This window comes from Girardinichthys multiradiatus, chromosome 1 (assembly GCF_021462225.1).
Source record: "Girardinichthys multiradiatus isolate DD_20200921_A chromosome 1, DD_fGirMul_XY1, whole genome shotgun sequence".
NCBI classification, from domain to species: Eukaryota; Metazoa; Chordata; class Actinopteri; order Cyprinodontiformes; family Goodeidae; genus Girardinichthys; species Girardinichthys multiradiatus.
This window is the reverse complement of record NC_061794.1, coordinates 31,635,372-31,659,171: the sequence shown is the minus strand read 5'-3', so window position 1 is coordinate 31,659,171 and position 23,800 is coordinate 31,635,372. Positions and strand designations below refer to the sequence as shown.

Here is a 23,800-nt window from a genome sequence, read left to right as displayed (position 1 = left end):
TAATAATAAATTAAAGAAGTTACACATGAGTGCCAATTCTGGACCTATTCTTAACACACTCAAACTGACTGATAGGTGAGAGTCAGGGGTCAGATGGATTTGTTGCTTTCAGCTCTTCTTCAGATGCTAGAAGATTGTCAAAAACATTTTGACAACTCGGTTAGAGTAGGACAACAGTAACTGAAAGTTGTATACTGTTACTTAAGACAATAAATGCTTAGCATTTTAATTATATTTAATTTTAACTGAAATATTTAAAACCAGGACCAGCTCACATTATTAAACAAATGAACAATTTAAATGTGCTCTAGTTTGATTCAGTAGTCATTTTTGCCTGATGTTAAAAGGCATCCAATAATTTATTTATATGCCGATTCAGCAAAGTTAACTTCTGTCACACTGTTTCCTATCTTATCATTAATGCAAGTGTACTGAAAAACACATTATGCAGATCTAAACATGAGAATATGTGTGTCGCATTTGATGTGCCCTTGTTCTGTATAGTGTGTGTGGACAGGCATCAAGAGTGTAGGGTTCAGGGATCTTCTACAGCCTTGCTTAGCTGGTCATCAAACTGTGGATGCTAAGGTGTTAAATGTGCCACAAGGAAATACTGGAGCATTATTTGCCTAAAAGAGCATATCTTCCTGCATCCTTTTAACAAAAGGCAGACCGGCAATGGCGTGACAAGAATATAATGAAGTCCAGCCTCTTGTTTTGGGTCTTTAAACTTAAACATTACTGTTTAATATATCCAAGTAAAACTTGGCTGATTCACAAGTCAGGTCGCTGGTGTAAATGTATTATTCAAAATGTGCTTGCATTGCAGGACCTGTAGTGGAGATGAAGGCAAAAATTCAGTTTGCCCTATGACTGGACATTTTGATGAGTTGTAACTGTCCAGTCAATATGGGGTTTAAATAAAGCCAGATTTAGTAAATGAAGGCTTAACTTTATCTATGGCTTTGTATCATCAGTAGTTGTCCTACTGATCTATATACCTAGTGTTCTTGTTAACTTTGTGAACAAAATCATATCTTTCATAGACATGAATTATTTTCTTCGCATGCATCAATTTCAGTGTCTTGAACTGATCTTACAGGGTAAAAAAGTTTAATTTATAACCTCAAACATTGGTAACATGAATTAACAAGACTCCAACCTGAGCGTAGATACTGCTAATGAGCAGTGCAGATGATTTTGTCTGTTAGTTGTGAGGGGATACTTGACTGAACTAGATATATAAAGGACCTCCTGTGCTCTGGATTGTTATATTATTGCAAGTTTTACAACGTGTCTAGATAATGATGTAAATCTCCTGGATTTCGATTTTTGCTTCATGTTTTGTTATTATGAAACCTGTTTGTTGAGCCATGTGTAGTCTGTTAATTAGTTTGAAACTGTTTCTGCTAGCTCACTGCATTTTGAATATATATTGTTAGAAAAACAACAAGAATTTATCTATATAAAAAAAGTTGTCACAAAGTCTAGTTACTGATGCTTTTTTCTCTTTCCAGCTGGCCCATCGCTAGCTTTTTTTGTCTGACCTGCAGTAACTCCCACTGATGTGAGATACTTATTAAGTTTTTTCACAGTGCAGTCTGTCTGCTGGTCGCTTGTGGGATCAATAATCATTTTGTTGCCGTCGACATTCTAATGAGCCGATATTATTTCATTGTATGAGGATTTGTTTTACTAAATGGCCACTGTGGTTCCTCCAGCTCCCTCAGGGTTGTCCCATGAAGCAGTATGTGCCATAGAAAGTACATGTAATGTTCCCTGTGCAGGGCAGTCTGTTTACTTTGGTCATTAAACTTTTTGTTCATGTATTTCCTGCTGCTTTTCACATCTTAAATAAAAACCTCAAATCTTCAAACTGGTATGATTGTTTTTATTTGTGATCAGTCGTTTATTTGTAATAGTGTTACAAGTTAGAGTGTCTACAGAACTGTGCGAAAGTGAAGATCAGTATTTTTCATCTTCCTCTCATAGTCTTCATTAAACTCTTCATCCTGTTTAACGGTGAAATGATTCTTCCAGTCACCAACCCTTCCTAAAGAATGGAGAAATAGCAAAATGATTACAGTATTATTTTCTGCTTTATTGGTTACTTTTTCTCTCTACAAACAGCGGATCTCACACCCCCAATATAATGCAATTATATTTAAAATTATGTTATAACTTTTTCCACCTTAAGTGTGACATATATCCTGTACATTTTAACTTAAAACAAATAAGTCTTAAGGGAAAAATGGAAAAAAAGAAACAAGTTGCAACGATCTGATTTCACATGTGTGCAAATCTTTAAGCTATTACTTTGCTGTAGCACCTTCTGTTTCAGTTTTTGTTTCAGTTTACACCCAACATCAATTCAAATGAGTCTGATTAACCTAGAAGTTCAGCTGTCCTTGCGGGACATGCTCCCATTTGCATGCTTTGGCTAAAGCAATAGCTCACAGATATGACAACAATATCCTGTATTCTCCAAATCGCTGGACTTAAGAAAAGGGTTTGGCTAAAATCCCCAAAATCCATGTGGAGGAACATGTTATAGTCTGATGAATCCAAACTGGAACTTTTAGGCTACATTTACAAAAATAATTATTAGAAAAAAACACTCTGCATCACCAAATGAACACCAATAAGGTTAGGAAGCATTCCAAATACCAGGCAATTGAACAAAATATCAAAGAGAATACTGCGTTGCATTCATAACCTGGCATTTTACCCATAAGCTGGGTAAGTCCACTTTTGAGAAACCACTTGAGACTAAGAGGAAAATACATCTGACCTTTGCGCAAGAAAGGGGAGATCTGAAAATCGAAGACTTCATCAGCTGAGCCGTTGGCCATCTTATTGTGTTTCATGTTGTTGAACTGAGATTTTTCTGTTACTTCTTTCTTCAGATCCGTGCAGGGAGACAGTCTCAGGAAGGAGCAGAGCCGGCTAAGTTCTCGTTCAGTATCCTACCAAAGAACATCAGTCTAATGCTTGCTTTTATTTACAGTCTGACACATCAAAACCTAAATACCAACCACCTCGATCAGATCCTCATAGAACAAATACAAGATGTTGGATGTGGTCTTTCTCTTCTCCCACCAGCCTCCTACGTGGTCGTGCCAGGAACCAAACACCACTGAAAAGTGCTAGAAAGTCAAATCACGAGCAGTAAATTCATCGTTATGTTTTTATTTATTCTTCCTTTTAGTTTGTTGCTCACTTTTTCCATCCATGAATCTTTGCAGGTAACTGCTCCAATCTCCAGGCTCTGGTTGGGCCTTATTCATGCGGTCAAAATGAAAGTATGATACAGCTGAGTCCTTGGCATTGCGGGCTACATAGATTATCTGCAGTCAGACAAAAATTATGGAGAAAAAGAAAGAAAGCATATATATAAAAGAATGTCTTGTATACAGGGGGAGTTTTGCAATACATGTAACTTTTTTTTGCAGTAGCATAATCTTTCTCTGAAAGTCTATCCTTTCTAAAATCTAACCTTTAATATGAGTACATTTAATCAGTGGGGGAAAACAATCCAACTCTAAGAGAAAATTGCAACAATTACTGCCACTCATTTTCCTACAAAATAAATGTACTGTATTTCCCCTGGGGTAGAAATATAATTAGAAATAATTCTCTCAAACCCCCAGTCGGTCGTGGCAGATGGCTGCTCACACTGAGCCCGGTTCTGCTGGAGGTTTCTTCCTGTTAAAAGAGAGTTTTTCCTCTCCACTGTCGCTACATGCATGCTCAGTATGAGGGATTGCTGCAAAGTCAACGCCAGTGACTGTCCACTGTCTCTACATGCTCATCCAGGAGGAGGGAATGCTACAAATCTCTGACTCAACGCAATCTGCTGGGTTTCCTTAGATAGAAAAACGTTTAATCCAATTTCAATAAATAACTGAATCTGACTCCACTGTTCAATTGTTAGGATTAATTGGAAGGTATGTACCTGACTTTTGTGAAGTGCCTTGAGACAACATGTGTTGTGAATTGGTGCTATATAAATAAAACTGAATTGAAATATAGCATGGTACAGAGATCTATATCTGTTAGCCTCTCTTTAAAATGATGAGGTTTATCCCAAGTTTATCTTGCCACCATGAACCATGAGCAGAATGGTAAGATAAGTAAAGAAAAAACCTCTAAAGCTCGCTGTTACAGAACTGCAGCAATGAGTGACATCTTCGGGTCACTAATGCCCCTTTTCCATTAGTACACAGTCAAGGAAGGAAGGAAGGAGGAGAAGGAAGGCGAGCCAGAGAAGGCTGCGGGTGGCAAGACGAAGCACTCTGGATAAGTACAGGAGAGAGAGGCTAGTGACGCGGCCCCGACCCAATCAGTTATCGACAGCACGAGTCAGCGCAGCTGAAGCTGCAAGCAAGCAGGTTAAAAATACTAACTATTACATGGAACCAATACTAATCTGAAACGCAAGAAGAGCTGTACCAAACTGTACTGAGTAGAGATTTGTGGACAACTGTTAAGGTTTGAAAACTTTTGTATTGTTTATCACTCATGTCTGCTCTAAGTGCCTTTCCCTCCTACATGCCACAGGAAGGGAGATGGGGACAGAAGTGAGTTATGCTTTTATCAGCAGCATCTAAGGGCTGCTCAACCAAGTCCCATTCTCCCTCTCTGTTGAAAATCAAGACACATAAACCCTAACCTTTCTAACCCCTAACCCTAACCCCCCTGACCCTAACACTCACCCTAACCAGTTAATACCTAACCCTAACCCTAACAATAACTCAATTCATACCCTAGTCCTAAACCTAACCCCTGTCCCAAGAACGGAATTTGAAAAAGTGAGGACCAGAAAAATGTCCTCAATTTGTCAAAATGTCCTCACTTTGCGATAAAAATACAAAAAATGGTTCTCACTCAGCAACAAGTACAAGAACACACACACACACACACACCCTGAATGTTTGTTGAACTGTGTGTGAACCAGCATGTATAAATAAAGAGAGAGGGGTGCCAACACTTTGTAGTCTGCACTGCAGAGTGTGAGCTACCCTTGCTGCAAGTAAAACTGACTCTGTATCGTTCCTTGCCTCTGAGTTGATTAAATAATACCTAACAACAACCATTAGATGCTGTATACATGCCAACTGGTTGTTTGGAAAGCATGCTACGAATAAAAAATGTTCTGTCAAGCTGTCACAAATGTAAACTATTAATAAAAATTACTAGTAAGAGAGCCTGAGATGCTGTGGGCCTGTTTCTCTTCCAAAACCATTGGGAACCTTGTTAGATGCATCAAAAACTCTTTGAAATATCCAAAATGACATTATTTTGTCTTTTAATTAAGGACAATTCTATCAAAACTATGACAAAGTAACTCGGAAATGGTAACCAATCTAGTAATGTAGTTAAGCTCTGGTTTATGCTTAAGTAAAGAGAGTATAGCAGAGTACCCAGGACTTTGGACAATCTGGGAGAGATTGCGCAAAGTAAAATGGTCAAAGATCCTTCTCCCTGTCTGCTTTAACCTTATTAAAGGTTAAAGGAGAAGACTGAGTGTTGTTCTGTTTTTTCTTTAAAAACAATTTTCCTAGTGTGGCTCTTTACACATACTGTATTTGTAATCAACAAACCTTTGAGTTTTGCTCCCAGAAGGATTGGGGAAGAAACTGGACTGGCAGGTGTGTCTTGATAATGCGTGGAAAGTTGTTTATTGAATACAACTCATCCACTCCTGGTAAAAAAAAATGGTATCGTTTTTTACTAAATAAGCCAGAATGTCATTTCTGTTGTAAGTCCTGATTTAGAGAAATTTACCAGAGGGGAACCCGGGTATGCTGATCTCCAGGAACGGCACCCTTTCATGAAGAGGCACTGAGTTCTGTCGGTCAGGTGATGTCTGGCTAAAGTATAAAAGGTCCAGGATGTAAGAGACCCATGTGTTTCCTTAGAAGTATAAAACAGAATAAATTTAGATCATAAACTGTAGCAAAATGAAAAAAAGCAGAGGAATGGGACTTTTAAAATAAAGATAAAACCACAGAAAAACACCCACCTGCTTTTGGATAGCTCACCAACACAATATCATCTGGCCTTGCTTTGAAGCTCTGTATGTTAACCCAGTTGTCAGTGAAGTATTTGGTCATGGAGACTCCATGGAAGTCAAACAGTGTAGGTCGAGGTGGTAACTCCATCTGCTGGGTGTGTGTCTTACACCTTTTATGAGCAGGCTTACCTTTAGTCCAACACTGGAAAATATCACACCAGAAACCACCTGAATCAGATCAAACCCTGAAGACAGAAAGAAATATTCAATGTTGTAAGACACATGTGTATCACCAGGGCAGGACATGTTTTTAAACAAGTAAATCACAAGTAAATCAGTTCCAAAGATGCCTTGCATGTTTTCTTAATTGTACACAATATGCATGCAGATGAAGACTTTTAACATTATGACAGTTAAGACTATCCTTTTTCACATTCGAACAGCCACAAATAACAGAGTTCAGTATACAGTACTATCGACTAAAAAGGTTAATTTCAATGACCTTGACCTGATAATGTATACACAGCGTCTGAAAACCTTCAAAAAATATCTTATACAGTATTTCATAAATAACCAACTGTGCATTAGCTTACCTCAGTGTTCCATCTGTCTGCGTGTGGCTCACATAAGCAGGGCAAAGTCAGCTCCTTATCTCTTAATTGTATACAATATGCATGCAGATGAAGTCCACAGAAGCTGAATATTTTGGACAGACAGCACTGCAAGCCTGTTGTTGCTCTGACAAAAGACAGGAAATGACTGTTGAGTAAAGAATTTCACAAGTTTTAAAGCAACAGAAGGGTCTGGTCACACGCCTGCTTACAGTTCTTCTAAGAAAACGTCTTTCGACCAAACCACTGTGCAAAGAACTCTTTCTAACAATTTTTTAAAATGTGACTGGGGAGGAAAGAGAGCTTTGGTTCCTGTACTGAAATATAGCTTTATGTTTTCAGAGGAGGACTTTGGAAGAGATAATACAAATAAAAATATAATAAAGTAATAAATTATTTTGTCCAGATCTGTTCTGCATCAATACACAATGAGATAGACAAGGCTTCATGGAAATCGATAAAAAAAAACATGAAAACCATGAACACTTTTGACATTATGGTAGTTAAGACTATCCGTTTTCTCATTGTAACAACCACAAATAATAGAGTTCAATATACAGTACAATCTGCTAAAAAGTTTAATTTCAATGCCTTGACCTGATAGTGTATACACAGCATCTGAAAACCTTCAAAAATAAATTCTATTTTATAAATAACCAACTGTGCATTAGCTTACCTGAGTGTTTTGTCTATCTGTGTGTGGCTCACATAAGCAGGGCAAAGTCGGCTCCTTATCTAAAACCCATTCTTTTCAATTCAGTTTGTCGTTTCACTGTTCAAAGGCATCCTGATTTTGAGCATATTTTACTGACCATAAAAATGTCAAACAAATGAAGTTCATCACCTTGACTAAGATGAACCATTTACCCTCTAAGCTACATTAATTATGAACATTACAGTACGGTCTCGGAATAATGGCCCCTTTTTTGTTCATAATGATGCTTTAGTTAGTATTTGTGTACATTCTATTTTTCATTTCAGATAGTCTGCCCAGACTTTTTGCGATGCTCTGAATCATATTTGATTACTGAAGACTGTTACACACAGGTTTAATTAAATTACTTTTAGTACAATGTAAAATCATACGATTGTAAACAAATGATCAGTCTTAGATTTATTGATCAGTCGTCACTTTATGTATTTATCAGTCTAAAGGGAATTATTTTCATTCCCACCTAATGATTTTAACCATAAATAAAGAAATATCCAAAGTTCATGAGAAAATCACAATGAGCTAATAAAAATTCTTAATCAAACTGATTTATACTTACAAGTATTTATTTTTATTATTTCAGCAATACACAGACCAAACAACAAATGCAACAACAAACAAACGAAGCGCAAGCAATTATTTTTACAGACAAGGATTGAAATGTAAATGTCTGAAATAATAAATGAATGTCCAAACATAGACTAATGGTTCATGAGACATCATTCACTTGCATCTCAGGCTATCAGGAAGCAGGCAGTCAAAAGAAGACCTGCTCCTTAATACTTTTTCCTGCTGATAGAACCTCATCCCACATAGGCCTGAGAACCGGCCTAGGTTACCCTGAGGAAGGAAAAGGAGGCAAAGAAATGTTGTCTGACAGCCTTGGATGTTTGGATGGGCAGTGAAGTTAAATTGTGTCATTAGATCACCCGCCAGAAAATTGTCTGTCTTCCAGAAGCATAAAGTACATACTCATTGAAGGAACAAGTTCACATCCTTAAATAAAACACTGCATTCATTGAAGTGTGAAACAATCATTAGGAATTATTAGGAATTATTCCTAATAATTAGGAATATTTAAAATTATAAATAAGCATAAAATGACTCTGTGTGCATGACCCAGAGACACTTTGGAAGACGTAACAACGTGCAGAATTCAAGATCTCTGTAAAGGTAGGAATCATTCAGGCTAAAAATCATGCCATCTAATTGATACAAGGAGAAAATAAAAGTAGTTTGATTCCAAATTTTTAGTAGATCGAACAGGTAAAACAGGCATGTTTAGAGTCAGTGCATGATCCTACTGCAGCAAAATGTCATACCTCCTCTATCATAAGACTAACGATTACCAATGGTTAACAGTCTTTCTTCTTGTATAATTGAGGGACTCTTTTGAATACAGAGGCAAACAGGTAAGATGACAATATACATACACACACACACACACACACACACACACACACACACACACACACACACACACACACACACACACACACACACACACACACACACACTCTCTCTTGTTTTGCTATATGTAGTGAGGACCATGTGTTGACTCCCATTGACTTCCATTGATTTTCAGTCATTTTCAACCCTTTCTATGCCCTAACCCTGACAATAACCCTAAACCTAACCATTACCAGTGGATGCCTAACCCTAACCTTAACCTAAACTCAATTCACACCTTAGTCCTAAACCTAACCGTTAGCAAAATAGGTCGTGAGGACCAGCAAAAGGTCCTCACTTTGGTACAAATGGTCCTCAATTTGATGGTGATTGTTCTCACTGTGATGCCAAAACAGGAACACACACACACACATACACACACACACACACACCTAGGAGCAATTCACAGTATGTGAAACAGCCCTTGTGTTTCATTAGACTGTGGAAGGAAACCAAATCATACTCATTATAAAAAGGCTTAAGGCAAGGTCCTTAAATTTCAGTGCGAAAGCACAGAGCAGAGTTCTTCATTTTATTCTTGTAGTCTTCATCAAACTGTTCATTCTGGGAAACTGTGAAATGGTTCTTCCAGTCTCCAATGGTTCCTGGAAGTAATATGGGCTTGAGTCAGTTATAAATTCAGTTGTATCTAGGGAAAATTTAAAAATAGATGAGACTTTATCTGTAAAAAAATTCACAGACCTTTCCTCAAGAAAGGACATACACTGTGGTTCATCGTTTGGATGGAGGAGAAGTTGGTCATTTTGTTTTGTTTCATATTGTCAAACTTCGCTTTATCTCTGACATGTTCCTTCTGTTCAGCTGTTGGGGACAAGCCAAGGAATGAACAAAGTCTGTTGATTTCTTGTCCAGAGTCCTATGAATTATTAAAAAATTATTTAAAAAAACTTATTATGAATTATTAAAAAATACTTACATGTTGCCTAAGAAACCAAAGCCAAGGCTCTTAAGAAAGTGTCAAATTAGAGCATTACTTAAAGAAAAAGATGCATTTTAACATAAGCCAATATGAAAAATAAACTTTCTGACCTCATTGCAATAAACTAGAAATAAATTATATCCATCTTTTCATACAAAATATGGACACACCTAGTAGCTGTAAGTTAGGGGGCCATGAAGGTACTAAATAAAAGAGGTCTTGAAGAACCCCAAATGTGATATTTGTTCACTCAGATTTGTGACTGTCAAATTATACAAAGTATTTTAGGCTTGGCAAATAAGATCTAAGGAAACGCCTGGACTGGTGGTTCAGGAGTAGTGCTGGGCAATTCCAGTTTTCGAGGGTCAGTGTCCTGCTTGCGTTTGAAGTTTCTCTGGTTAAACATTCCCTGACTTAAATTACAGGGTTATTAGCAGAGTTCTTCAGAAAGTATTGACATTCCGAAGTGAAAAATTAAATGCTCACTTTTCAGATTGTCCAATCAAATTTTCAAGAGAGAATTGTTTAGAAAACTTCAAAGTAATTTCTGGATCTGTTTCAAAATACTTTTTATACCCACAATTTGAAGATATTTGAAGTTAGCGGCTCTTATTCCACTAAAGGGTGAAAGAAAAATGTTCAAGTTTAATTCTTTGCTCTGAAGGAACAAACCAAACATCGGGGGAGTACTCACCAACAAGATTAAAGCTGTTTTTTCATAGATGGAAATGGAAATGATTAGATCATTTCTAACTGTTGGAGTTGTTGCTGTTTCAAGCACAACTCCACTCACCTCAATTAAATCCTCATAGAACATGTAGTGAAGATTAGAATAAGTCTGCTTCTTTTCCCACCAGGCGGTCACATGCTGATACCACGATCCAAACACCACTGGAAGCACAGAACAACCTGTTTGTTAAGAATATATCAAATTGAAATGAAAGTATATTGTGGCTCTATTACACTATTATACTTACCCTTTCCCTGCATAAAGTTCTGAAGAAAGCAGCTCCAGTCTTCTGGTTCTGGCAAGACATGGTTCATGCGTCCAAAATGGAAATAGGAAACTGCACTGTCCTTTGCATTACGCGCCACATATATAATCTGTTAAAGCATGAACAACAAATTAGGTTTTACCTGTTGATTTCATTAAGTGTGCACATGTGTAAGAGACTGTGTTTTACCCTGCTGCGTTGCTCCCAGAATGACTTTGGCACAAGCTGAACTGGTAGGTGGGTTTTAATGAGACGAGGAGCAGTAGGGAGCTGGTCTGCCAAATCTTTACCTTTGTCAGGACAAAGATACGTTTTCAGCTGATACTCAATCAGACATGTTTAGATTCTGCAGCTCACATGGCTTATCCAAAGAACATTGTCTGCTTCTTTAAACATTTTTATAACAGACTGATAAAAACAAAGATTCAACAGTGTTAATATGCAAAAAAATATTACAAATATGTAAGTACACAGTAATAACTTTTATTTATTAGCTAAAAAACACTCACTACGATTTCTTTATTAAAATTCACCTGCTATCAAGAAGCATGTATCTCATTCAAAAAGCAGGTCATCAAATTCAGACTAGTTTATTATTTGTGACAGGAGCTTTCAGACTCTGTTTAAAGCCAACTGCTTGAGTCTTGCTGTTTCTGATAAAATTGTGTATGAAAACCATCATTTAGCGTTATAATGTCAAAGAGCTCAGTCGTGTAAAAATTAGGACACCCTACAACATCTGGTGTGTTTTTGTAACATTCCCAGATGTGTTTTATGTTAGTTTTAACAATACTGGAACATTCTAGAAGTAAACATTATCAATAAAGCAGGAACATTTAAAAAACCTTTTAACATTTTCCATTAAATGGACTAAGTAAAGCAGTTTCTGAAGAGGAAAAAATAGGACACTCCCACATTTATTGGCTAAAATTGTTAAAATTACATACATGCCCATCACATCACACAAGTGATTAGAATTTTGTTACTCTCTATTTCAAGGTGAAATATTTCTAAAACACTGCAGGCTTAAAAAAAAAAAGACTGTAGGACGTTATGAGAAACTTATGAGTCTGTTAAGGGATATAAAGAGTTCTCAAAAGAATATGAAATCAGCCATTAAGCTGTATGGAAAATAGACTACATTTCTCAGCATGTCTAGGTCTAGCAGTTCAAGCAGGTTCACCTTAAAATAGGTCAGAAATATGGTAAAGGAACTCCCCAAAACCTTAAAATGTCACCATGGGTCATACAGCATGCTTTTCCTACTGTCGATATGAAAGTGAGGTGAAGGTGAGGAATGGTAAATTGACTGAAATTACATAGTGCCTTTACAGTCATACTCAACGCGCTTTACACTAGAGTCACCCAATCGCATTCACAAACAAGCACACATTCATACAACTTGAGGTTAAGTGCCTTGCCCTGGGGTACATCCCACTGAGCCACAGTAACCTTAAGAAGTGGGACAAATTTATCCTGGCAGATTGCCACAAGAAGCATCTCACTGAAGTTCTTGTACTCGTACTCGTTGTCTTCCGCTTTATCCGGGACCGGGTGGGACGTGCCTGGAACACCTCCCGAGGAAGGCGTCCAGGAGGCATCCGATATAGATGCCCAAGCCACCTCAACTGGCTCCTCTCGATGTGGAGGAGCAGTGGCTCTACTCCGAGCCCCTCCCAGATGGCCGAGCTCCTCACCCTATCTCTAAGGGAGTGCCCGGCCACCCTACGGAGGAAGCTCATTTCAGCCGCTTGTATCAGGGATCTCATTCTTTCGGTCATGACCCAAAGTTCATGGCCATAGGTGAGGGTAGGAACGTAGACCGACCGGTAAATCGAGAGCTTCGCTTTCGGCTCAGCTCTCTCTTCACCACAATGGACCGGCACAGCGCCCCCATTACTGCGGCAGCTGCACCGATCCATCTGTCGATCTCCCGCTCCATTCTTCGCTCACTCGTGAACAAGAGCCCGAGATACTTGAACTCCTCCACTTGAGGCAGGAACTCCCCTCCAACCTGAAGAGGACAAACCACCCTTTTCCGGTTGAGAACTATGGCCTCGGACTTGGAGGAGCTGATCTTCATCCCACACTCGGCTGCGAACTGCCCTAGCGCATGCTGTACCTCTTGGCTAGAGGGGGCCAGCAGGACCACGTCATCAGCAAAACAAAGAGACGAAATCCATTAATCCCCAAACCAGACCCCCTCCGGCCCTTGGCCCTTGGCACCGGTCCTGTTCATAACTTTTATGGAACTCACTGAATTTATTTAACCAAAAGAGGAAAAGACTAACTATTAGAACGGTGTGCTAACTTTTTACTTTGTTAGAAAAAACATATTTCTTAATATCTTTTGTTTAATGAGTAAAACAAGTTTGTTTTTGTTTTTTTGTAGTTTGAGATCAATTAAACCCCTTCACTTTCCAGACATAAAATATGAGATTAGATGTCAAAATGTGAACATTTGTCAATGAATAACAGTGAATCATATTTAAGGGTGTGTCCTAATCTTTTTACATGACTTTGAAAATATACAACATTTATTGGCACTTCTGGTGAAGGTGTGTAGAAATCCTTAAACTAAAGGTTTAAGGTTCATCTTTCATTGCAGTAGCAAAATATCACCCCAAAAAATGTAAAAAAATCCAACCTTTTATTTAAATAAATGTATTCCTATAAACCCCTATAAAATAAATGTAACTAAAGCATTTTTCAAAGTTATGCTTTACCTTTTGAAGTTGATATGGTTGTTGAGTTATGGGGGGGAGTTCATTTTCATTTAGTGATTTAAATGCATATCCTGAGTACATTGATAGATCAATATTTTTTTTATTTTACATTTTAAAGGAAAATAGAAGCTTATGAACAAATCTACAGTCGGACCAATACTTGAAAGATTTTTTAAAAACTGTTGAGGTGTCCCATGTTGGCACCACACACAGTGAACATGATGAACCTGTAGCTCGAGAAGGTACACTGATCTCCAGGAAAGGCACTCTCTCATGCAGAGGAACAGAAGAACGACAGTCTGAAATTGTGTCCCCAAAGTAGAGAAGATCCAGGATGTAAGAAACCCATGTGGTTCCTGGAATGGAAACAATTATACTCAGATATAATAAACTGAAATCAAGGCAAAGGTTCTACGTACTGGAGCTCACCTGCTTTAGGGTAAGTAGCTATTAGAATATCATCTGGCCTTGCCTCGAAGCTCTGAATGTTGTCCCAGTTGTCGGTGAAGTGTTTGATCATGGAGATTCCATGAAAGTCAAACAGAGTTGGCCGAGGTAGGAGCTCCATCTGCGAAGCTCAAGATAACTTTATTTTGTGTTCTTTGCATTTTAAATATGAAAAAGTATTTACCTTCTTACAGATTTTTTTTGTTTTTGTTTTTGCATTTTTGTCACACTTAAATGTTTCAGATTATCACATTTTAAGATTAGACAAATACACTGCTCAAAAAAATAAAGCGAACACAATATAACACAATATAACTCCAAGTAAATCAAACTTCTGTGAAATCAAACTGTAGACTTAGGAAGCAACACTGATTGACAATCATTTTCTCATGCTGTTGTGCAAATGGAATAGACAACAGGGGGAAATCTGTGGCGATTAGCAAGACATTCAATAAAGGAGTGGTTCTGCAGGTGGGGACCACAGACCAATTCTCAGTACCTTTGCTTTCTGGCTGATGTTTTGGTCACTTTTGAATGTTGGTGGTGCTTTCACACTCGTGGTAGCATGAGACGGACTCTACAACCCACACAAGTGGCTCAGGTAGTGCAGCTCATCCAGGATGGCACATCAATGCCGCTGTGGCAAGAAGGTTTGCTATGTCTGCCAGCGTAGTGTCCAGAGCCTGGAGGCGCTACGAGGAGACAGGCCAGTACACCAGGAGACGTGGAGGAGGCTATAGGAGGGCAACAACCCAGCAGCAGGACCGCTACCTCCGCCTTTGTGCAAGGAGGAACAGGAGGAGCACTGCCAGAGCCCTGCAAAATGACCTCCAGCAGGCCACAAATGTGCATGTGTCTGCACAAACGGTTAGAAACCGACTCCATGAGGATGGTATGAGGGCCCGACGTCCACAAATGGGGGTTGTGCTCACAGCCCAACACCGTGCAGGACGCTTGGCATTTGCCAGAGAACACCAGGTTTGGCAAATTCGCCACTGGCGCCCTGTGCTCTTCACAGATGAAAGCAGGTTCACACTGAGCACATGTGACAGACGTGACAGCATCTGGAGACACCGTGGAGAGCGATCTACTGCCTGTGACATCCTTCAGCATGACCGGTTTGACAGTGGGTCAATAATGGTGTGGGGTGGCATTTCTTTGGAGGGTCGCATGGCCCTCCATGTTCTCACCAGAGGTAGCCTGACTGCCATTAGGTACCGAGATGAGATCCTCAGACCCCTTGTGAGACCATATGCTTTTGCGGTTGGCCCTGGGTTCCTCCTAATGCAGGACAATGCTAGACCTCATGTGGCTGGGGTGTGTCAGCAGTTCCTGCAAGATGAAGACATTGAAGCTGGACTGGCCCGCCCGTTCCCCAGACCTGAATCCGATTGAGCACATCTGGGATATCATGTCTCGCTCCATCCACCAACGTCACGTTGCACCACAGACTGTCCAGGAGTTGGTGGATGCTTTAGTCCAGGTCTGGGAGGAGATCCCTCAGGAGACCATCCGCCGTCTCATCAGGAGCATGCCCAGGTGTTGTAGGGAGGTCATACAGGCACGTGGAGGCCACACACAATACTGAGCCTCATTTCGACTTGTTCTAAGGACATTACATCAAAGTTGGATCAGCCTGTAGTGTGTTTTTCCATTTTAATTTTGTGTGTGACTCCAAATCCAGCCCTCTATTGGTTAATAAATTTGATTTCCATTGATGATTTTTGTGGGATTTTGTTGTCAGCACATTCAACTTTGTACAGAACAAAGTATTCAATGCGAATATTTCATTAATTCAGTTCTAGGATGTGTTATTTGAGTGTTCCCTTTATTTTTTTGAGCAGTGTTTAATCAGAGTAAATACCAAACACCGTTTAAAATTATGGTTTCAGTTGTTAGTGGGAAAAGCTATCTGAACCAACCTGCCCCCTAAACCTAATAACTGGTTGAAACAACCATGGAAGCAGCAGCTGCCACAAAGCATTTCCAATGACTGACAATGGCACTTTTACATCACTGTGGTAAATATTTGACCCCCTCTGCTTTCCAGAATTGTTTTTATTCCCCCACAACGGAGGGTTTTCCAGCTTGAACTGTCTTTTCAAAGTCATTTCCCAGCATCACAGCCTGATATAAGTCTAGACTTGGCCTAGACCACTTAAAAACCTTCTTTTATTTGTTTTCACTAGTGGACTTGCTGTTGTGCTTTGAATCATCGCCTTGGTGCATAAGTGCGCCTGAGATCACAAATATATGGTCACACATTTTCCTTCAACTTTTTCTGCTAGAGAGCAGGGTTCTTATGTCCATCAATTATTCCAAGTCTGCAGTGCTTTAGATGTTGTTCTGGGTCCTTTTGTGACATCCTAAATAAGTTGTAGATGAGCTCCTAGAGAAATTCTGGTAAGATGGCCACTCCTGGTAAGGTTTACAATTGTTTTCTTGTGGATAATGGATCTCACTGTGGTTCTCTGTAGTTCCAAAGTCTGTTTCTCAAGTCACTTAATAAACAGGTGTGTTTGTGATAACTGTGTCACGTCTAATGGGTCTTTATTGTTACCCTCTTTATCTTTCAGGAAGGACATCTTTTAAGTAGTGAAAACAAATGTCCTCCCAGGGAAAATTAAGCCCAAAGTCTAATGCCTGAGCGATGAAATCTTAACACAAAACCTAATTAAAATACACATGCTCTGTCTTAATGATCATACTATATTATATTATATTGCTTGTAAGTTCTTTATCTCTGTGAGCACAGAGGTGATATATAAAACTGTCAGTCAATGTTCGAGTTCAGCAGCTTAAAACCTTTTCTACACCATAACATGACATTAGATTTTCTTCCTTAAGGAAAAGAAAGCCGCACTCACCTGGTTAAGACAGTAAGACGTAGTCGTGTGTGAGAGTCTTCCAACCTAAAGAAATCTGTTTATTGTGCAATATTTAGTATAACCTCTTGCACAACTTCCTCATTTTTACAGGAGCATTTTTTTTCTCACTGACACAAATGTGATTTACATGCATCATGCAGGACATTAAAGGCAAAATGGGTTTAACCAAGATTTAATTTTCTTGCTCAAGAAATACTTTTGTCATGATCCTTGAGGTTTTAGCTTTCTGTTCATTTTGCGGTTTTGTATTATTAATTCATTATTTTTATTTAGCCTTCTTTTTTTCTCTCTTTGCAGATGTGTTACTGTTTATTTTGGTAATTTGTCTTCCCCTTTGCTCAATTTACTTCTCATTTTATGGTCATTCCTTTTCCTGAAGTTCATTGTTTGACCCATTCTTGTACCTCATCATCCTCTTTGTAGTTACTGTTTTCTTGTGTTTTCCTGCTGGTGTTTATCCTTCCTCCTCTGATATTTAGATTTATGAATACGGACTGTCCACTTTCCTGCTTCTCCCACAGCAGCAGTATTTAAACCTCTCAGTATCAGTTAACTTTTGATTTCTATGGGGGTTTTCCTCCTTGTAAATGGATTGAATAGTCAAACTGACCACTCAAGGCCCTTTACACAAGAGTCTCATTCACACTCATAGACACATTCACACACCAATCTGCAGACTGGTTGGGCCCCAAAGACATTTGACAGGAGGAAGCTGGAATAAAACCAACAACTTTCTGAATGCAGGACAACTACTCTACCCACTGAGCCACAGTAAGCCCTCTGTGGTGTCATTCCCCAGGTCATGTTGGATTTTGTTGCAGTGGACTCCTGCTTTTTGTGCATTTTATACTGTTAATTTTCTAAACCACTAACTTTCACTGTTCCTGCCAACCACTTCCTGCATTTGGGTCTTCACCACTCAATGAACATGACAACCTTATGTTGGATAAACCAACAAGTTGCTTTTCTTTAGACAGTTTAATGAGAAATCAGCTTCATTTATGTTTAATTGTCTAACAGCAACTTTCCTTACTTATACTGAACTGTTTTATTATTCTGTGATGATTGTTTTACTAATACTGAATTCGGGTTTTGTAGATATGGAAATACTGAACAAATCTCTGAAAACAAATCGATATCCTTGTGATTTCACATATTACAATTACATTTTCTAGATCAAAACATCAAAACTCACCATAATATAAGGTCATCAACTCCCCTGACCCTGCTTTGAATTAGAAGCTAATTGGTTTACCGTTTCAACACCAACTGGATATTTTCTTTTTTTAAAAATCAAATGTATTTTAAACACTTTCATTGTATTAGTTTTGGCCAATAGATACTTGTTGTAACATTCAGTAAAGTCCAAACATGTTATGATTCTGGTACGTCTGCTTGTCCTGCTCTACCCTGTCTCCCTGGCTGCAATCAGCAGATTAGATGCACCTGGTGACTGCTGCAGTGCAGCGTAATCTGTGGAATGCCAAGCACCTGTGTCTTCCCTGATATATACTGACTCTGACAAGCAGACAGTGCCAGATTTTTGAAAGCCATTGTGTGAGTAGATATCCAGCGTTCCTTCCTGTCTGATCATTGTTTCTTGACCTTGCCTTGTCTCTTGGATTTTGCCTCTCTGCCTGCCCCTTGTCTCTTGTTCCGATCATTGACCCTGTTTCTGTTCCCGGATTATTGAGCCAGCCTAGCCCTTGGATTATTCAGCCTAAAGCCACCCGCCTCTTACCTGCACTGTGGAGATCTCTGCCTGCTACCCACTGAGGTTTCCCCTCTGGGTTTTAAGTTCAACCCAAGACAAAAGCAGATTAGTGACTTTTCTGATAAAACATTTCTCATGGTGGAAAAAAACATAGTGTTTTGTGGCTTCAACATAATGCTTTCTTCGGGAACTGAAATGCAATTAAAGACTTAAACTGTAAAAGATTTTGTCAGCAGTTGCACCAAATTTATGACGGGTCTGTCTGATAACCTTCTTTATCCTTTTTGTTCTTTCTGTTGGAGATCAACTTCTGGGCTAAATCCTGATTGTTTGTGGCCCATTGTTGTCTTATTTATGTTTGGATTCAATCAGTTTGTTGGGTTCTGCTTAATATTTTAAGAACTAACCTGAAATCAGCACAAAATGGGCTCATGTACATTTTTCACATGTTGAACTTGCAGCACTTTTTTTTTTTTTTTTGTGGCAGTAGTTGGTTTTATTTCACAATACAAAGACAGGAAATGGGGAGAGTGAAGGGTGTGAAGACATGCTGCAAAGGTCCCAGGGTCGGGGGGATCGAACCCTGGACAGCCGCATCAAGGACAAATAGCCTCTATATAAGCTCTCGCCTCTACACAGTTACTTTTAGACAAGAATGATGCTGTAAAAGTCACATTTATTCAGTTATGTCCTCTTTATTATTGTGTTATTCGGATTACACAGCGGAGCTGCAGAGTAGGGTCCTTCATCTTTTTCTTGTAGTCTGCATCAAACTGTTCATTCTGAGCCACAGTGAAGTAGTTCTTCCAGTCACCAACCTTTCCTGTAGAAATGCAGACATAAGATGCTTGCACTGGTGTTTGGAAGTCAATTCCAATATTTTTGCAATACGCTGTTATTCATCAAACCTTTTCTCATGAAGGGAGACACTTTGAAATTCATAATTGGTAGCGTGGAATAGTTGGCCATCTTGTTCTTTTTCATGTTGTCAAACTGCACTCCACTTGTGATCTTTTCCTTCTCCTCAGCAGACGGAGACAAACCGATAAAGGCACAGAGTTTGTCTATTTCACGTCCGGTGTCCTGTAAATATGACCAGAAACATCACAACCACTTAGTGATAAAGTAAGGAGAAATGTGCAAATGAAGACATGTTACCTCAATCATATCTTCATAGAACATGTAGTGGATGTTTGAATGGGTTTCTTTCTTCTTCCACCAACCGTTCACGTGGTCATACCAGGGGCCAAACACCACTGGAGGGCAGAATAACAAAACAAGGAGGGCTTCATGTGGAGGAATTTGGTATATCATCAAGAAGTACACCCTTCTTTCAATTCAGGTCTTTACAAACATATAAAACAATCTTAAAGAAACACAAGAAAAATTACTGTCACCTATTTACCAAAACTAAGCCAAATACAGACAAAACATTTTTTTAAAACTGACAAAATAACAAGGAGGAAGTAATCTACATGCTGGATGCCAAATTGCATTAGATATGCTAGTCTACACAGTGGCACACTTGGTAGCAGTGTTGCCTTGCAGCCATGAGGTTCTTGGCTCAAATTCTGGCCTGAGGTCTTACTACAGGGACTTTGCATGAATTGGAAAGCATGCAAGAAGGACTCCATTCTTGACTGAGTAAATAAAAGTGAGCCAATGTTTTGTCCCAACTAACAATAAAGACTAATAAGATCAAGCTAGCTGAGATTTGACTTAGTTTATGTGCAATTAATGATATGGGTAATTGGTGTTGTTATACATAATACGCATTTTTTTAGACCACATTGTATTTTTGTTTTTTTACAGTAAATAAAAATGTTTACTTACAACTGTATGAAGACAGAATACAATAGTTTCATACATACTGTTTCCATCCATGAATCTCTGGAAGAAGCTGTTCCAGTCTCCAGCTTCAGGCTGGCCTTGGTTCATGCAGTCAAAGTGGTAATAGGACACCATGTTGTCCTTTGCATTGCGGGCTACATAGATTATCTACAAAAGAAACAAGCATCTGTTAAAATCAGGTTTAGTTTTGCCAGCTATGCTACTATCAGCATCAGTTCACATTTCAACTTCGTATTTTCTTTACATGACGACAAGAACAACAGAGGGGCGTCTGTACCCGGCAGTTCTGCTCCCAAAAGGACTTTGGCACAAACTGCACAGGAAAGTGGGTTTTGATGAGTCGAGGGGTGGTGGGAAGCTCATCTGCCTGGTCTTTCCCTGTGTGGGAAAACAAACAAGCAAAAAATTGAATAAATAAAGATATTCTCCTTCTGTATAAAATGCAAAAAACAGTTTAGCACTAATCAGATAAAAATAAAAATAAACACACTCTGCAATAATTAATAAAGCTGCACATCAATGTTAAAGTAGTAGGTTTTTAAAATAAATTGAAATAAATAAAAGGAAATCAGAAACTGTATGGGGAGTGAAATCAAGATAATCATAATAAACGATTGCGAAGTATCCATCAGATTGTGGCCGAGGCGCTGAGAGTTGAGAGTCAGTTGTTGCTTTAATAATAAGTTACATTTTAGTATTGCTGCCGCTGATTTAAGGTTATCTCTTATTAGGTTTTCTTATCAGTTTTTCCTTGTCACAGACTCCAAAGGCCAGAATTCAGCATTGAATGTATATCATTTTTTTTTTTTTTTTACAATGAGAGATCTGAAGAACATCACAGGTACCGAACAAAGTGTATGTTATGGCAAGGGCACTCATCAATAAACCCACTTAGCAATCTTCAGCCACTACTGATACTACCACACGAAAAGAAGGCACAAAGTCAACAGTTCCCATTAGACAGGTGAATTCAGGTGAACGGTCCACAGGCCTTTCAGGAGGGCAGACTACCACAGAACCTAGGAAAGACATCCCAGAAGGATGATGCAGAGACAGTCATGACCATGGATGCCAGAGAGGGTGTTTCTGTTGGACATCCAGGTGGCAGTGCTGATTAGCGGAGAGACAAAGGAAGACAGGGAGACAGCCACAGAGCTAACCACAGAAGGTGACATCAAATGAATCTGAGGAGTAAGGATGATGATGGCAGTTTTGGCACAGATTACGGCCACTCAGGTGGAGATAAAGATGCTGATGATAAAGGACAGGACTGCTGCTCTGCAGCAGATAACTGGAACTAGTGTGTTTTGTGTCAGTCTACAGACCTTCAGAGAAGAATGACGTTCAGTGGTCAAACCCTTAGAAAAAGTTGAGGCCTCACCAATCAGACCCTCAGGAACCAGTGAGGCACTACAGTGATGTCTGTGGTGTCATGCTTTGCACTGTAGTTAGGAAGATGAGACCCAGAAACAGGGTGCCAGCCATCACCGGAGTGGAAAGACAGGTACAGTACAGTGTTTGTGGTGGGTCTCCTTTTCTCCGTTTACCAATTGTTCAGTGTGGGTGTTCAGACCCTTCAGTCAGGTTTATATTGTGAATGCTCAAGGATCAAAATGCAGAAGGCATGTAAACAGAAACAAAAACAGTTTCAATAAAGAATAAATTATATTTTAAAAACAAGAATCCAGGTAGAAATGTAAAATATGATCAAGTCAGTACTATGAGTAAAGCAAAAATCAGCACTGAAACAGCAGACAGCAAAGCAGTGCACACCAGAAGGATCTGAAATATACAGACAATACATGGGATAGGAAACAGGTAAGGTTAATTTCTGACTAAGCACCTGACAGGTAGGAGGCTAGAGGTCATTGAATGAGGAGGAACTGGGGACAATTACCTAAAATAAGAAAAAATTACAGAGAAGGACCAGAAAAAATAACAAATAAAAACAGAGACACATGGGTATAAGTAAAAGTATCACTAAACAGAGCATAACTAAACTCAAAATAAAACCAAGAAACCTTAAAACTCAAAACTAAGGTAGAGAACAAGCCTTAGTCATACAGATTATGACATTAAAACTTGCTTTTTATGGGCTTATGTTTGACAGTCTATTGAGATTCAAACTTAGCTTAATAAATCACAGATTGCATGTTATCTTTAACCTGTCACCAAGTTTGGGATGGTCATCTCCAAAAAAGGCACTCTCTCGTAGATAGGGAGCGTCGTCAGACGCTCTGGAGACGTCTGGCCAAAATACAGCATGTCAAGGATTTGGGAGACCCATGTGGTCCCTGAAGAGAAGAGGCAGACATGTACAATGATTCCAGCTGCTGAACTAGTCTCTCACATGCTAGCACACACAACACACACACAAACACACACACACACACACACACACACACACACACACACACTGATATTTGATCAATAAAACATGTAAAGATGTTGGAGACTGACCTGCTTTAGGATATGTTGCAATAAGGATATCATCTGGTCTGGCCTGAAAATTTTGGACATTTTCCCAGTTTTGTGTGAAAAAGTGTGTCATTGAGACTCCATGGAAGTCAAACAGCTTTGGCCGAGGAGGTAATTCCATCTTTCATAGAGGAAACAGCAAAGATATTAAAACAGAAAAGTTTAAGAAGATCCAGATTTTCCTTGTGAGCTGGAGAACAGGGTAAAGCAATGTCAAACACAGTAGAGATGTCAGATGTTATTTAAAAAAAGCCCTTTTTAGAAAAACAATTAGACCAAATGTGTCTTCTCATATTCAATGAGAATGCTTGAAGTTACATTCAGTTTAGTGAAAGCCTGGAAGACATTGAGAAAAGGAAGGGGTGAAATTTGCCGCTCTTGTCTGATGCAATTGAATGCACTTGCAAGGCGACCCTGTGTGCATTTAAAGCAACTTCCTCAAAAACCCATTCCTATTATTTGAGCACCAAGAGCTTAAAAAGAGCTAAACTCAATAGGGTTACAAGTGCAAAAAGGAAGTTGCACAAGAAAAAAAAAAAGACAGCAAGGGATCACATACCTTGTCGAAATTGAGAGACATGCTGCTGCTGAAGTCGGTCTGCCGTCTTTTCACAGAGAAAGCTGGTTTGTCCACCTCTACTCAAATTACATAACCCTTCTCTGTTAGAATAGGCCCACTTTCTGAGTTTGTTCTAACTTCCAGCCCCTCCTTATCTCTCGAGGTCTGAACTTTTGCCTCCATGTTCTCTCAGATACACACAAATAAAAAGCACTGGTAAAAACTCAGCACGGCCTTCTTTCAACTTCAAAGTTTTATGTCTTCTGACATAATAATGAAGACATTTGATCAGTAACATGTCTTACATTTATGATACATAAATACACTGCTCAAAAAAATAAAGGGAACACTCAAATAACACATCCTAGATCTGAATAAAGGAAATATTCTCATTGAATACTTTGTTCTGTACAA

The 23,800-nt window shown here is 39.0% G+C and overlaps 3 protein-coding genes across 7 annotated transcripts; all 3 read right to left on the bottom strand.

Annotated features, from left to right (window-relative positions):
* Positions 1–1,870: 1,870 nt before the first annotated feature.
* On the bottom strand, positions 1,871–7,323 carry LOC124885064 (cytosolic sulfotransferase 2-like). Of its 4 annotated transcripts, XM_047344824.1 has the most exons (9): positions 7,304–7,320; positions 6,610–6,754; positions 6,026–6,261; positions 5,788–5,916; positions 5,604–5,704; positions 3,221–3,347; positions 3,036–3,136; positions 2,792–2,966; positions 1,871–2,053 (listed from the first exon to the last, which is right to left on the bottom strand). In XM_047344824.1, exons 3-9 carry the CDS (start codon positions 6,162–6,164, stop codon positions 1,941–1,943), a joined length of 885 nt encoding a protein of 294 aa, XP_047200780.1. In that variant the 5' UTR covers positions 6,165–6,261; positions 6,610–6,754; positions 7,304–7,320; the 3' UTR covers positions 1,871–1,940. The 4 variants fall into 4 exon arrangements, with proteins under 4 accessions (XP_047200780.1, XP_047200865.1, XP_047200613.1 ...); XM_047344909.1 differs by lacking the exon at positions 7,304–7,320 and having other exon boundaries at positions 3,039–3,136; XM_047344657.1 differs by lacking the exon at positions 1,871–2,053 and having other exon boundaries at positions 2,081–2,966; positions 7,304–7,323.
* Positions 7,324–9,057: 1,734 nt separating this feature from the next.
* LOC124855267 (cytosolic sulfotransferase 1-like) lies at positions 9,058–16,877 on the bottom strand. 2 transcript variants are annotated; one of them, XM_047345098.1, is made up of 8 exons: positions 16,764–16,877; positions 13,879–14,017; positions 13,677–13,805; positions 10,913–11,013; positions 10,706–10,832; positions 10,522–10,619; positions 9,491–9,665; positions 9,058–9,393 (listed from the first exon to the last, which is right to left on the bottom strand). In XM_047345098.1, exons 2-8 carry the CDS (start codon positions 14,015–14,017, stop codon positions 9,281–9,283), a joined length of 882 nt encoding a protein of 293 aa, XP_047201054.1. In that variant the 5' UTR covers positions 16,764–16,877; the 3' UTR covers positions 9,058–9,280. The 2 variants fall into 2 exon arrangements, with proteins under 2 accessions (XP_047201054.1, XP_047200982.1); XM_047345026.1 differs by lacking the exon at positions 16,764–16,877 and having other exon boundaries at positions 13,879–14,152.
* Positions 16,878–19,168: 2,291 nt separating this feature from the next.
* LOC124876025 (cytosolic sulfotransferase 2-like) lies at positions 19,169–23,543 on the bottom strand. Its single transcript, XM_047378498.1, has 8 exons — positions 23,387–23,543; positions 22,810–22,948; positions 22,515–22,643; positions 20,627–20,727; positions 20,370–20,496; positions 19,657–19,754; positions 19,407–19,581; positions 19,169–19,321 (listed from the first exon to the last, which is right to left on the bottom strand). Exons 1-8 carry the CDS (start codon positions 23,405–23,407, stop codon positions 19,197–19,199), a joined length of 915 nt encoding a protein of 304 aa, XP_047234454.1. The 5' UTR covers positions 23,408–23,543; the 3' UTR covers positions 19,169–19,196.
* Between the last annotated feature and the right edge of the window lie 257 nt (positions 23,544–23,800).